Source organism: Anopheles coluzzii, chromosome X (assembly GCF_943734685.1).
Source record: "Anopheles coluzzii chromosome X, AcolN3, whole genome shotgun sequence".
Classification (NCBI taxonomy): domain Eukaryota; kingdom Metazoa; phylum Arthropoda; class Insecta; order Diptera; family Culicidae; genus Anopheles; species Anopheles coluzzii.
In genome coordinates, this window is record NC_064669.1 from 25,497,825 (window position 1) to 25,513,696 (window position 15,872).

At 41.5% G+C, this 15,872-nt stretch overlaps 1 protein-coding gene across 3 annotated transcripts in view; it reads right to left on the reverse strand.

The window, feature by feature from the left end:
* LOC120956685 (transcription factor kayak) overlaps nucleotides 1-15,872 on the reverse strand; it is a 139,072-nt gene that overhangs the window by 36,745 nt on the left and 86,455 nt on the right. The window contains exon 4 of one of the 3 annotated variants that reach the window (XM_049606750.1): nucleotides 12,708-14,210. The exons of the other annotated variants lie outside the window; for them this stretch is intronic. Coding sequence (XP_049462707.1) covers nucleotides 14,207-14,210 — 4 coding nt within the window. The 3' untranslated portion in view covers nucleotides 12,708-14,206. Of the gene's footprint in view, nucleotides 1-12,707; nucleotides 14,211-15,872 lie in introns of those variants that run through there. 3 annotated transcript variants of the gene reach the window in all.

The window sequence follows — 15,872 nt, forward strand, 5'->3', positions numbered from 1 at the left end:
TATGCAGAAAATTTCTTTCCAATTCAGGTAGGTTAGTGGAAACAAAACTTGAATTGAATTCATACAAAAGAGGATTCTGGATTTGTTTATTATGGCGAGCGTATGGTGCTGCACCTGTCCGTCCAGAATCTGGCGGCTTGTTGGCTTAGAGTCGGTATCATGACGCCGATTGACCGTCAATGCCTTGGAATGGGTTCGGCTCGGTAGGTTCATGTCCTTTGGTCTAGTGTATTCCGTGCATTTGTCGCGCCACGGCGGTAGACCCGGCAGTAACAAAGTTAAGACAAACTTTTCCCCGGTACGGATGGCGCTTAAAAGTTCTTTTTCTTATTATTATTCTTGTCATTACGGCCTACGCCAGGGGTCGCCAAACTACGGCCCGCGGGCCGCATGCGGCCCTCGAGAGCCTATTATGCGGCCCGTGGCAACTTAGTAAAGATCTAAATAAATAGCTAATTTTTGTGACTATTTTTGAAGAAAATGAAATTGTTGCTTTTCAGAGACGTAGACAATACTTCATTAATAGAAAGCTATATATGTTTTGTATATTATGGTAGTGTTTTCTTATAAAGACGAAATTTAAACGTTCACAATATTTACAGGCAACGAAAAAATGGCCCTTAACTCAATGATATGTGAAGTAATGCGGCCCGCGAACTGAAAAGTTTGGAGACCCCTGGCCTACGCGATCATGTTGGCCTTTTCAGGACTTGACTTAGTTTACTTAGGGTACTTAGGGGTACTTAGTTCTTGCTACGGCGGACGGTTCATACGCGGTTAGAACCCACGACGGACATGCAGATGTGCGGAATGATGGCGGTGACGCGGGCCCGCTCCTATCCAGCGTGCAACTTGCTTACTGCCACACTGTCTGCTGCCCGGTGCATACGCAGCAGGCAGGAGGAAGGATGCACCTCCTCAACAACAAAACACCATCATGAACCAGCGGCGGATCTAACGATAGACGGACTAGGCGGTCGCCGAAGATCTTTAGTCTATAGTATGCCGTATGTCTACAAGTGAACAGAGTATTAGCGACAAGGGCCCCCGAAAGATGGTTGTTGGGCCCCATTTGCACCGCCTCCCCCCCCCCCCCTCCCCATGTCGGCAAAAATTTTAGGGCCTATGACCGATGATCGTAAGTTTGGATGGCCACCCCTTCCTCCGCTGGCAATTAAAGTATACTGTTCAATCTCCCAACAGCTGTGTGCCACTACCCCTTCCTCCCGGTCATCAGTTACCATTTACAGGGACCTCAACTCGTCTTTCCGCCTAGGGCCCCCGATTCCCCTAATCCGCCTTTGTCATGAACACGTTCTTTTCTTTGACCGATGGATCATAACATTCCGGAAGAAAACACATTTGGCGAAAGTGTTGCACACACACGCACGCTTACACCGGTGCGCAGATGGCTCAGCATATCTGTGTAATCTACTTCATACGAAAGCAAAAAAGCTTAGTGTAACAAAGTTATGCTTAATGCTTTACACGTTCAGTTCGATGGCAGGCCCCAGGGACTACCTGTGAACTTTCCAGTGTGCCGGTTTCACAATCAGCTTGCGTTCTAGATGCCGACGGAACGGAAAGCTGATGAAACTCAGCGCCGAGATGAACGTGTTAATGCGAATTAGAGTTCGGCGCGTGAGCTGGCGATTCCTTAGTCATTTTTACGTGGCAGCGTTTGAACTCATTGCGCTTTTTTGGTTTGATTTGTGAAAATTCAAATGCATCGCTCCAATGTGTGTTAACGGTTTTTTAAGCGCCACAATAGCTCGCGAGCATTGACCACACGCGGGAAAGAGATAGCGCTATGGAGGGAAAAAGCACGGACGACGGCTGACAGCGATTGGCCGTCTGACGCACCAACACATCCAAACCTTCGACAGAGCGCTCAGGCGAGGGGTATGAAGCGGAGCAAGGGACGGGTAGCTCGACGAGCTGCTTGACAAATTTGCCGTTGGAGGGAAAAAGATGGCATGAGAAAATTCTCAGAACGCCATGATTTCTTCCGTCGCTTTGCACAGCGGGAGATTTTGGTACATTTCCTGCGCAGGAAACTGCTCGAATTTGCGCAGCGGGCAGTTGCAAACCGACCAGCGATAGAGGTGTACACTTTCTTATTCAAATTTCCACCAAATATCGCAGCCAGCCCCTTTTCGTGAATATATTTCACACCTGTATATAAGTGACAATATTTAAACACATCTTTCGAGATGTTGCAATCAAAATCAAACACTAATATTCTTGCACAAAAACAAAAGCCCTGACACACAACATTTCTACTCAAATCAATCACCACGCCTCGCCCGTGAATGATGTACGCAGGCCTTCAATACAGAAGTGTTTTTGCGCCAAATAAGAATAAGAAATATATTAAGTGCAAAATGTGTAATGAGCATGAATGTTAGTGTTGCAAATGCAACTCCGTTGGCTCCTCGACGGCTGCGAACAAAATATAACGACCGTTTCACTAACGTACAAATCTTCAATATATTTAAAAACGGACCAACCGATTATAAAAAGACAAGCTTAGATTTCAGTAGTTTTAAAAACCGCGATCTATCGTTCGCTAACTTTTAAAGAGACCGTTTGTTCTGCGCACGGTGTATTTATCCCTTTTTTCCGGCGATGGCCGTTCCGCCATCGCGTTACGCAGCGAACGTTGCCCTTTCTTAAATGTTCGAAATTCGAAGATCGATCTTGTCACCCTATCTAAATGTCTAAACCTATCTCCTGTCATTTAGCTTATTTACATTCCGCATGCCATAATAAAGGACACGCGGTTTGTCGGCACGGTTACTCGTAACAGTTAGAGGTGGCGTTGCTGCAGGATAAGGTTCAGGCATTTCAACAGAAAGTGTAGATATAGCATGTTCAAGGATTAAAAGAGAAACAAAGGATGAATAAGAGGATAGAGTGTTTTTAGGTAGAACTATTATTTTAAACTTTAAATTTTAATCACCTCCCCTTATCCGGAATGGATAAGCCTTTTTCTCAGTGTATTGTTGCACCATAAGGCATGTTCTCTCCAAATTTCAGCAAAATCGGTAAGGTGCTTCATTTTTAACAAAATATTCACATCAATATATCTTGATGAAACTGTCAAAAAAAGTGAAAGGGTAGCGGAAGAAGGGGATTTAGGGGTTAAAGGAGCACAAAAAATCATATCCTATACTATTATAAACTGTCTATGTAGCTTAATTGACTCAAATCAACGTTTTAGTTATATCTTAATGCAAAACATACAGTACATACAGACAAATACGATACAAAAAAGCCTTTCATTTTTATTGATAAGAAGAAGATAAGAAGATGAAATTAATTCTTCATCTTGTATTTGGAGTAACGTCTTACGCGGACATGCCGGACTATATAGGCTTGCGAGACTTAATTCATTATCACGCAGCCGGATAGTCAATCCTTGCTACGGAAGGACGGTATATTCTAGGCTTGAACCCATGACGGTCATATTGAGTCGTTTGAGTTAACGATTGTACCATTGAAGCGCTCCGATGAAGTTGAAGGATGAAATTAAATAACATATTAATTTGAAATAACGGAAAATTAAACCCAATCGTTCAGGTGCCGTTCAACACGGTGATACAATTAATAAATTCTGCTACATGCCTTTTATCCATAGTATTCAACACGTGTCAAAAATATGTGATTTTTTTAAACATTGAAAGGCGAGGCCGTATTGCTTAACCAATTAATTTATTGAAAGCTATAATTTAATGAATTTTAATTAAGCTGTAATTGCAATTGTTCATTGACATTTGAATGATCAAACCCATAGTTGAAACAAGAACTGAAACCTTAAACCTTCGAGTAATTTACATTCAATAGTTAATTTATTCTTAAATATGTTATCTCAGCAATCTGAAACGATTCATTAAATCGACCGTCAAGGATTTTCATTGCGCAATAGCACAGGCTTCGTTTTCAGAAACACTGCGTGATGCTTTGCCTCCACTTGAATCCCTTCTCGGTGATTGGATTTCATTGGCGATGAATGAAGACGAAAGAAATGATTCCAAGGAATATTTCCAACGTAAAACAGGCATTGCCAACATTACCATGTGCGTCGATGGTACACACATAAAAATTAAAAAAACCACACTACCGACCTTTATTGTACATCAATCGAAAACGTTTATAGCCTCAACGTTATGTTGGTTTGTACTTCCGATGTGGATTCATGTGTAAAATAATGTTTTTATGGTATGAAGTAACATACTGGTTAGTTTAATTCTAGATTTGTGATCATAAATGTCGCATACGATCTATCAATGCCAAATTTCCAGGCAGGTATCACGATGCTTTTGTATGGGGAGTGAGTGCTGCTCGAACACATTTCGAAGAACTACACAGAACCGGAAGAATTGATAAATTACTTGGTAATATAAATCAGTACACCTATACAGACTTGCGTAATTATAGTACTACTGTTTTAACACAGGTGACGCCGGATACCCAGGAGAACCTTGGCTTGTTAGACCACATAGAGATCCTGATCCTGGTTCTGAAGAAGCATTATTCAACTCATCTCATTCCTCTGGCCGGATACTCGTAGAGATGACTATAGGAATATTAAAATCGAGATTTAGATGTCTTAATGGTATAGACGGTTGCTTTAATTATGCACCAGAAAAATGTGGAAAAGTCATAAATGTTTGCAGTGCATTGCACAACATATGTGTTGAGCATAATTTGGAGTGGAATCAGCTGTTCAATGACATTATGCTCAGTGTGCATTAGATAGCATCAGATTAATTTGCTGCTTTGTTCTACAATCAATCTCAACTATAATGATACTGAGGCTTTTTATACTTCTTAGATGGGACGGACAGAGGAGAGTGTTTGTTATCCTACTGGAAGATTCGGAACCATTCCCGTATCAGCTATGTTTTTCTACATCCATACCAGCAGAATCAACCTACGAGCAGAATCATACCGGCTGTGACTGTATCGTTACTTTTTAACACTTTTGCGCATACCTCTGAGGCCACTCCGAAATTTACGAAGCACTTTGAACCGCGTCAAACGACGATGGTGGACCCGGTATAAGCTATACTAGGTATAAAGCTATATGACGTGTATGTCAACATATCTCCCCGTCATGAAATGAATCAAACTCACTAGGCCACGATGAACTGTGAATGTTATGTGCATGACACTCGATGACCAAGCTCAAAGATTGCATCGTAGCCTGGCGAAACTGTAGGAGCGTCTGATTAATATGTAAATGAGCTGCTTTTTATGCCTGGATATCTTCTCGACGTTAGAAGTGTGAGCATTGTAGAGACTAAACAAGTTATTACAAATTGGGTTAGGAATTGTATTTATTGGTTACATTAAAGTTCGCATTTATTCTTTACTAATTTGTTTATACCCTAGCTCTAGCTCCATTTTGGCTATGGTTAATTTTAACTCGCGGTCTTTCTCCGCTAACTCCCTTGTGAGATTCAATTCTTCTCTTTTTAGATCAAGCTTTGCTTGTTTTAATTCCATATCTTTTAATTCTATTTCTTTTTCGAATGCAAATTTTTGTTTTTCTAAATCTAGTCTTTCCTTGTCCAAATCTAGCTGTTGTTGGCGAATAATATTTTGCTGCTGTTTAATTCGATCATAATGCTTATGTTCCAGCAATTGCAATTCAGCTATTGTTCTTTTGCGTCGTGTTGTACGTTGATTTGTATTATCATATTTCAGTGACATGCAGTTACACACAGAGCGGGAGTTAACAAAGGTAGATGTACGAAAAGCCGCTACTAGTTGATCGTGACGGACGATTAAATGAGGTCCCTTCGAACTATTTGAGAGGAATCGTCCTAAATTTGTTGACGGTAAGTCAATTGTTTTGGTGCATATTAAACGCATGATACTTACATTTCCTTTTTCTTTTTTATTGGTTTCATTTAGACACGGTAGCATTTGCTGGAACCAAATACCTTTCCTTACAACAGGATGTGTCGTAAACGGGATGGTGCAATTGCAGATACGGTCTGTCGTACTGCAAAGGATACATAGTGTCATATGACCCACCACACCCAGCGATTGTCGTCCTATTATTGTGTAGATATGTTTTTGTAGGGCATTTGCATAAACAGTGCGGATTGAACGTTTTACGTGTAGTATAGTTGCGTAATTTGTAATGCATTCGTGAACGGAATTCTGTTTGCATTCGTTGAATGTACGTAACCAGGTAGCGTAGGGACACTGTATGTGATAGACTGATAATGATAGGAAAAAAATAACGTAAGGAAAGGTAAAAGATGTGATAACTCAATGTTATGTTAGAATTATAGAGAATTTTTTTTAAATAATCACGATCCAGCTAGCTAGATTAACTAGTCATGCACAAAAATGATCCCCATGTGCTGTACAAAAAACGAATTCAATATATTTATATATAATTAGATATGACATGCTACCTTACCAGTAGGAAGCAATTGTGATTATGTTTATGAACGTGATGACACTTGTTGATATTGTTTGTTATTTCGCTTTGTTCGCCATGCTAGGACGTTATGACAGGCAAGATTTCTATCCTAATGCTTTTTACACAAATGTGTGTGGGTGGGCATGACTTAGCTAATCGTTACGTCAAACGGATAAAAAGAAATTTCACTTATAACAGCCAGCGCCATTCAAGTGTACGGAACAAGACTTTCTTTTTACGAATTATTCCTCGCAATTTGAAACGATGGCTACGAAACGTGAGAGAGAAACTGGTTCGCTGCATAACGCAAAGAAAAGTATCTTTGAAAAGCGATGGGCTGCGTGGGAGCGCTCCCAGCAAAATCAGCCGCAGCCTTCGACTTCAGGTTTGTAACAATCGACGAGCAACGGTTGCAGTGATAGCAGTAATTTTACTTGTGCATTTACTATCTGCATTTGTGCTTTATCTGCAATCTAGGTATGCAAGTGCGTCCAGTTAGGTCAGTTTTGACCGAACAAGTAGCTGGGACCAGCCCGGTTATGACCGAACCAGTAGCTGGAACCGATCAATTGGAACCGATGGGTATGCTGTATACTTTGGTGTAGTAATGGGGCTGTGCTAATTATTTTTTACAATTAAAGATACTCGTTCACCAGTTTCGAGTGGTCCAGAGAGTGACGGGGAGACGTTGTCGGCATACAGCAGCGCTGACGAAATCGATGTGTTTGACGACGGTATCGTGCAGGACGAGGGTTTGGAGCCGCAAATTCCCTACGCTGGAGTTTCGATGGAGGACGTTCTTCGGAATTGGGCATTCGAGACGAATCAAACACAACGGAGCGTCACGTTGCTGTTGCGTCACTTGCAGTTCTCGCCTTTTAACAATTTGCCGAGCGATGCGCGTACGCTACTGAAGCCACCGGCCAGCACATCACAGGATGAGAGGCAAATATCGTCGATAGCTGGTGGCCAATTTTGGTACCAAGGCATCGAAAAATGCCTTCAATCCTATTTTCCGTAAGTAGATTAACATTTTAAAATCAAGGCTTAAGTTATTTTATAATATTTGAAACTGTGTATGTTTTTCTTTTTCTTTTCCAGCGATGTGCCTCCACCTGAACGAGGTTTTGAGCGGGACTTTTTTGTCGACGGCCTGCCGTTATTTAAAAGTAGCCGCTCGCAATTTTGGCCGATCTTGATACGTACTCACAATGTCCCCCGGCTCCCTGTGATGACGGTGGCAATATTTTGTGGCGAGTCCAAGCCACTCTCGCTGGACGAATATTTTGAAAAGTTCGTCAACGAAATGAACCGTTTGCAGGCGAACGGTTTAAAAATAGGCAGTTGTAAATGTAATTGGGTAAAGCTTCGGGCAATCATCGCCGATGCACCTGCGCGCGCATACATCAAAGGTAAGGCAAAGCAAGCGATTAATCTAAACATGATATGTAATTGTACAATGGCTAACTTTTTTTGTAGGTGTTAAGGCGTTCAACGCGATCGAGGGTTACCAGAAGTGCACCATACAAACGGAGTATGACGCCAGAACGCGTCGGCGTTTCTTCCGTTACGGTGCAATCGCCCGGCCAAGGACAGACAAAGAGTTTCGGGAAAACAAATACCGGGAGCATTGCACAAAAACTACGCCACTCTCGAATCTAAACAAATGCGACATGATTCAGAGCTTTCCGGGTTCCTAGCGGTTGCATTTCGCGGATAAAGGCGTTTTTGGCAAGCTAACGTATTTGTGGGTTCGAGGCTACCGGTACTGTGATTGCCGTATGACAGCAGAGAATAGGCGTGCATTGTCGGCGGATATCTTTTGACTCAGGCATCGTTTCACTTCAAACGACGATTGCGGGATCTGCGGTACATTGAGCACTGGAAAGCTTCAGAGCACAAAATGTTACTGCAGGTCGCCGGAGTGGCCGTTTTGAAAGACCGATTGAAACCTGAAATGTATGACCACTTTTTGCTGTTATTCGTTGCAATGACGATGTTCTCTACATCGTTCCACCGTGCACGATGGGGCTATGCAGACGAGCTGTTGCACCAGTTTGTGGCAGACTATGCACTAGTCTACAGCCCGGAACTGGTCAACAGTAACGTTCATAGTTTGCTACACGTGCTGGAAGATGTGGAGAAGTTTGGCGACCTGGGCACCATATCGGCCTATGATTTTGAGGCTAGGTTGCACGACATCCGGCAGTTGGTGCGGATCGGGCGGTATAGCCTAGCGCAGGCGGTAAATCGCATCTTTGAGCTGCAGCGAGTGGAAGCAAACCGGCTGAAGCAAGTAGTGCCAAATACAAGGCCTACTGTTAGAAGCGTGGGGCGCTACACTGAGGCTGTGATTCGAAAAGGGTTTATCGTGCGCGACAATTTTCGCGATCAATGGTTCCTGACCAAGGATGGTCATGTCATTTTATATCATGATGCAAAAATGATGGGCGAAGAACTGCATGTGAAGGGGCATCAATTCACCCATCAGGAGAGCACCTTTACTAGCCCGTGTCCGTCGGAAGAAATTAATGTGTGTACGGTTCATATGCGGAACATAAGCACTTACACCATTATTGGCCCTTCGTTTGCAATTCTGTGCAAATTAGCAGCTGTAGAGGGTAGCACACCGAGTGAGTATGTGGTGGTGCCATTAACGCACACTTACCCGAGTGTGTAGAGTGGATACACAATGTATTAATTAAAAAAACCTGCTAAATGGCAGGTTGGCAGAAAAAAATCCTCTAAATGGCAGAAAAAAAACCTATAACTTTAAACGGCCATATCTTTTGAACCAGAAGAGCTAGAGACATAATCTCGTCACCGTTGGAAAGGAAATTAAAAATTGCGAAGCAAGTTTTCCCACAAACATTAAGCTCAGAGCAAAGGAACATATAGTAAATTGCCTCTGAAGTTGAAGGTTTTGTGGAAAGTCTTCAAATGTGCTTCGGGGAACTATGACCCAGTATGAAACTTTTACATCGCCAAGATCCTTGTTATTGTGTCCCAGGGCTTTGATTTGCTTATTCATGAACCCCCAATGACAATGGCAAGGTGGAAATTTGCAGTGCGCGCGATAAGGCAGATTAGCAATTGTTTACGTTTTTTGTTATTGTTGCGTTTTGACAGCTAGGGCTACGTTCATCCAGCATATTGTGTGCGTATTTTCACTGGGTGAAGCGTTAGCGTTCGTTTGAATTGTCGATGTATTAGTGTTAGGTCCGTTAGGCTAAGAACAAAATTGTCAACCATTGTCTTAAGAGGATTCGTAATATACTGACGCGTACGCCAAACGGTCACCTTTAAACCCTAAGCATTTTTTCACTGCACTTTAACATAAAATATCACAACGTAGGGCCGATCACGAACAGCAATATCAATAACAAAATATAGGTCAATTCGAGGGATGTGGAAAGGGGGTGGGGGTGGATTAGGATGTTTCTGGCACGTCACCTAATTATGTCATAAAGGATACGCAATTCGTATATTTTAACGGCCATTTATCTAGTTTTAAATACTCATTCATAGTCGTTACATGGACTCAAGGTCAACATTGGTCAAGATAATACATGATGCAAAATAAAAAACCGAATTCGAAAAATATAATTCACTTACGCTCGTTTGAAATTAGCTTCATAACCGTCGATCTGCATGGCAATTTAATGGTCTCAACCAGTGTTGTTAACTGTTGACATTTTTCATGACAGTCACCGTAAACAGACGGTCAAAATAATTTTTGGCTGATGACATTCAATGCTTCCACGACACGACTGTCATTAAACGAACTTCATTCGTGTCGCTACCGTCAGGGCTGATGCAATGACATTAAATGTAAACAATGTAGTCTGAATGTCATTTGACATTTTTTGAACAACACAAATCGATACGATCGGAGGGTTATGAAGTGTATCATCGCTGAATATGGGGATTCTAGTGAAATAGCAAAACTAGTGAAATGAAAGCCTTTTCACCGCACGCTCTGTTGTAGATTGACATGAAAACGGCCATTTGCAATACGCCAGAATTCACGATTCATACTGGTTGGCGAATATCAAATGAATGTACCTTGAAAACGTCTTCATGTCAAATGACATTTTTTGACGGGAATGTCAAATGACAGAGAGAGATGGGAATGGGAAGCTTCAAATCGAATGAATGTTTACAATTTTATGTCGATGAACGTCACCGTTCGCAACACTGGTCTCAACACAAACGGCACGGAACGGAACACACCAACTAAGCAAAATAATACTTCAATTCCAGATTTGAACGGCTCTCGCATCGTCAAGGTCACAGGTATGTAAAAAACACACATCATATAATATATGTACTTAACCCACCAATAAAGAGCTACAACCACAACCCATACACATTACCATAACCAGCTGATAATCTGCCGTACATGCGGGAGTGACCGAACGACGCGCAATTCATGTGAAGCGGTCACAGGGAGTTACGTTGTAGGAAAGGAGAAACAAGATACCGAGAGAAAAGATGGAAGAGATAGAGATGTGTGTTATATCACTTTTTTCCATGTATATATTTTGTCCACCAACACTTTTGCTATCAAAGTGTGTGTGTGTGTTAAAATTTTTGGCCATTTAAATTTTGTCCACCAACACCGTTGCATTTCGGAGCTTTTTCTTGCCTGAAAGAGATAGCCATACACTTGACATACAGCTGTCTCGCTCATATGACACTTCCAAGGCTCGCAAGCTCTTTAATGCGAGGGCTCTGGAGCAGTGAACTTGTATGGCGTGCGAGCCCTCGCGCGCCCTCGCAAATCGCTGTCACTTGCACTAAGGGATGCGAAAAAGCGTTGCCACCAGCCTTAATACCAAAGTTATTAGACTCTTTACAGATTACGACGAAAGCCCGTTTTGGCCGATTTCCAATAAAAAAAATTAATGAAAATTTTGACAGACAAATTGGAATGGTTTGTTTACAATTGGACTGGTTTGTTACGGCCAAGCTACACGTACCGGACGACATCGGACGATGCCATAAATCCGTTAACGCCAACTGTCAAATCTCATACAAAATCGGCCCGCTGTGATCCGACACGGCCCGGTACATGTAGTTTGAACAAAGTCCGCGCTCAGAATTGCTCAAATTGTATTTTCTTGCTTGAAAAAATATATATAAGTTTTTATTTTCTTTAAAATGTTTGGATTAATTTCGCGGTTTGAATATATAACTTTGTCAACAGCAAACATTCCCAAGCGCCACAGATTAAGCTTAAACGACTGGAAAATTGAATATCCATAGATAAAAAAATGAAAGCTCCACAGCTTCATTGGTTTGATCAATAGATGGCGTATTAAAACTGATTATTATATTGCTATCCTTTTCTTGCAATGTGTTTCGGCAAGTTTCATCTTATCATGACCTATACAACCTTCTAACTTTCCGAGCAAAAATCTATATGAATGGTCGTGTGGTCAGATACACGGGTATTCACACCAACGACCATTACTCAAATCTCACTTGCTTCAGTGCTGGTGGTATCCATTGAAGTTTAGTATTTAAACAATTGTATCGCCGTTCTAGTTCTAGCGATGCATAACTTCAATGCGAAACCATACAACAGTACAGAGGAAATGAGAAAGCTCTCCTCCAAGCGATGAAGCTCAACTGGTTGGGGTATCCCACCAACAGAGAGCGCCACCATTTTTTTCGCTATTTTTAGAATGCATGAGTCGTTTGTCGTCTGCTAAACGAAGTCTTTCTATATTCCGTTTAGGTAGAGAACTTAAGTCGTTTAGAAGCCGTTTAGTGGTCGTTTAGTGGATTTGTGGCACTTGGGATTGCAAATAGCTTGCCATCAGAACGTGCCGTGTTGATCTTCCGGAATTTTCTTTGTTGGTGGTGTTGGATTCCCGGTTGGAGAAATATGGATCTGCGGTATATTAGCGAATCTACAGCAATATTTTCTTGCCTGTATGGTTTGGTGCGAAGTCGTCGTCGCCGATGGTGGGTTCGACCAATGCTATATAAGCGCAACGAGGCCGGGAATCGTTTGTTGGCTGATATTGCCGAAGAAGCTGCCGATGAAACTATTATTCAGTTTTTGAGGATGACGGAGGAGGACTTTGAGTACATGTTACAAAAAATAACTCCAAAAATATGTAAACAGGATACCTACATGAGAAAGGCAATCACAGTACGTGAACGTCTGATTATCGGGTTAAGATTTATAGCGACTGGAGAAAATTTTAAAAGTTTGCAGTTTCTATTTCGTGTAAGTTAAGTTTAACAAAACATATCGACATAAAGCACAGTTTATTTAAATACATATTTTAGGTATCTCCGTCCACCATCCGAAAAATAGTGCCAGAAGTTTGTGATGCGTTGATTGAGGTACTTGCTGATTATGTAGCGGTAAGTAGTTAATACTTTGATTCACTATGCAAGGACCAATGTTCTGAATGTCTTCTTCTTTGACACTACACCCGTTGTCGGTCGAGGCCTTGATGTATCACTAGCGGGGTTGGTTTGCAGTGACTTATTGATTCCCCCGCCATAGCAGGATATTCAGTCCTACTCATGGAGGCACGGTCCATTCGGTCATATATCCATATATCCACATATGTCCATATATGTCGACATGTTGTTAGAATGTCTTTAAACTAAAATGAAAAAAAAAAAACAAAAATTACACGAATTTGGTTCTGAATTCAACAGGGCTACCTAGATAGTTTGTGCAGATGACGCTGCTTTTATATTTGTTTTTTAACATAAATCCGTATCGAAATGCAGTACGTTTGCGTAACATAACCGTTGACCACGCTGTTTAGTTAAGTTACAACCAGCTGTAGGCTTTACGGTAAGCGGTCTAACGTCCTATCCATCGATGCCCCTCCCTCCTTATTCACTGGGAACAAGATCCCTCATTGCAGAGACACAGCTACTGCTATTCATTTCTATCATCGATTTCAAATCGTTCAACGACCTGCAAAATCTCATTTTGCATTTTTTCCAAATCCTCTTTTTTTCTACGTAGCATTTGTTCGGCTACCAAATCTAAAAACGCAGACACGGGTTCTCGCTCTTGCATTTTTTGATATGAACTCTCAAGATATTCTAGACAGCTCAAAATTTTTCCATCAACTCTAGCTTGTCTAGAAAGCCGTGGAGCATTTTGTGACGATGCGTTATTAGGTTGTTCTTCTTGTTCTTCGTTCATCGAAGTTTCCAGTTCCGAATGGACCCGTACTCCCTGGTCCGTTTCAGGTATGCCAGTTGTCGTGTTCGATCTTGACTGGACCGCTACTGCTTGATCTGTTGACGTTATCGGAACTGGCTGACCGCGCGATTCGTGTCCCGTCGACGTGTCATTTTGCGCCTGAACTTGTGTTCCAACTCCCGCAGACAGTGATGGTACAATTTGGAACCGAGGTATCTGTCCTGAGAACGTGTTTGGTGCAGCCTGGCTAGTCGACATGACCGGTATTGGCTGAAATCGCAACGCTTGTCCCGATGTCGCGTTTGACATAATTTGGACACGCTGTCCTCGTACGATCGACGTTCCAGGCATAAGCTGGAAACGCGGTGTCTGGCCAGGGGACGTGCTTGGTATTCCTGGTGATCCCTTGTTCGTCGACGTGCTTGGTATATGCTGACCAAGCGATCCCTTGTTCTTCGACGTGCTTGGTACTGCTCCATCAAGATTCGTCACGCTAGACGACGGAGATAGCCGTGGTATTTTGGAAGGGTTGCTTGTTGCTTCCAAATTTTGCCGGTGAACCAAACTTTTAGGTGGTCTTAACTGGAAAAAGAGAGATGTTGTTTGATATCACTATATTCTAAAAGCAGAAGAGTTAATTTGATATTTATATGTTTTTTTTTATTACATTTTCTTTTTGTCGTAACGTCATATGCGATCTGTACAAGCTTTCGAAACTTATTTTATACCACGCAGTGGAATAATCAGTCCTTGCTACGAGGGGACTGATTGTATGCGGATTGAATCCACATCGGGCGAGTGGTATAGTCGTGTGAGATGAAGACTGTACTACGGAACTGCCATTTTTACTACATAATACTATGAAATATTTAACTTGAATTTAATTGGCCAAAAAAAACTTGTATAACAAAGGTCAGCAGTAACGTAGTGTTTACTTTCTATGACTTTGGAGTACAGGCGATCCCCCAGATACACGATACCCCTTTGTGAGAAAACCTCACGAATGATCGTCTACGTTGTACAATTTGTTTTCTTCAACTGTTCAACTGTTTGCTACTCGTTCAACTGTTTGCTACTGCATATTAGATTGTCATGAGTTCATTACATAATTCATTTGTGAGTTCATTTCGTTATCCTTATTTATGCCTACCAGTTCATTTCTATCCTAATTCTAATTCAGTTCGAATTTCGAATTCGAACGAATAAATTTCAAATGTTATTCAATGTTCTCCATCACTCTTATATGCAGATTAAGAGATATGCGGTGTTCTTAATTTGACAATTCTTTGAACAAATTGTACTGATTTGACACATCCATTGTAAGTTGACAAATAATTTCCGTTTTGATCAAATGTTAAAAACTATTTCAAAAGGTTTGAAACTGTTATATTCAGTCTGAATCATATCAAATAATTAATAATGTGACTAAAACCGCCCCCTACTTACAAAATTACACAATAAATAGTAATATTTTAGCTGGAAATCGTTTACGTTTAACCACATATTTATTTATCATTTCAGCTGCCAGAAACAACTGAAGAATGGTTAGCTGTGTCTCGCCGATTTGAGGAAAGGTGGCAATTTCCTCATGTTATTGGAGCGATTGACGGAAAACACGTGCGCATACACAAACCGAATTTTTCTGGTAGTTTATACTACAACTACAAACACTATTTTAGCATTGTGTTGATGGCTATTGTTGATGCTGATTATAATTTCTTATACGTTGATATTGGTGGAAAGGGAGGGGTTTCGGATGGTGGTATTTTTAGAAACTCCAAAATACAGGGTAAATTTGAAAGAAAGGAATTGAATATTCCTAAACCGAGCGTCCTACGAGTGCCGTACAGTGTACTAGTGCCATATATGATGTTAGGGGATAAAGCATTTGCTTTAACAGATTACTGTATGCGTCCTTTTGGAGGAAGATCGACTGTTGGCAGTGTTCAAAGCCTTTTCAATCAACGACTGTCCAAGGCACGTATCCCCGCAGAAATAGCCTTTGGAATTCTTTCTAGCAGGTGTAGAGTGCTGCACACCTCAATAAACTTGCAGCCTGAAAAGGCTAGTAAAGTTGTCATGGCTGCTGTATATCTCCACAATTTTATACGGAAAAGGAACAAAGCTAGTTATGGGACATTTGAAGAACCATCATATCCGGCAAATGTTACTTCATCTACAAATAACTTGGATGGACTACAAAGCATCCCAATAAGACCTTCTGCACGCCTGGCAAACATACGT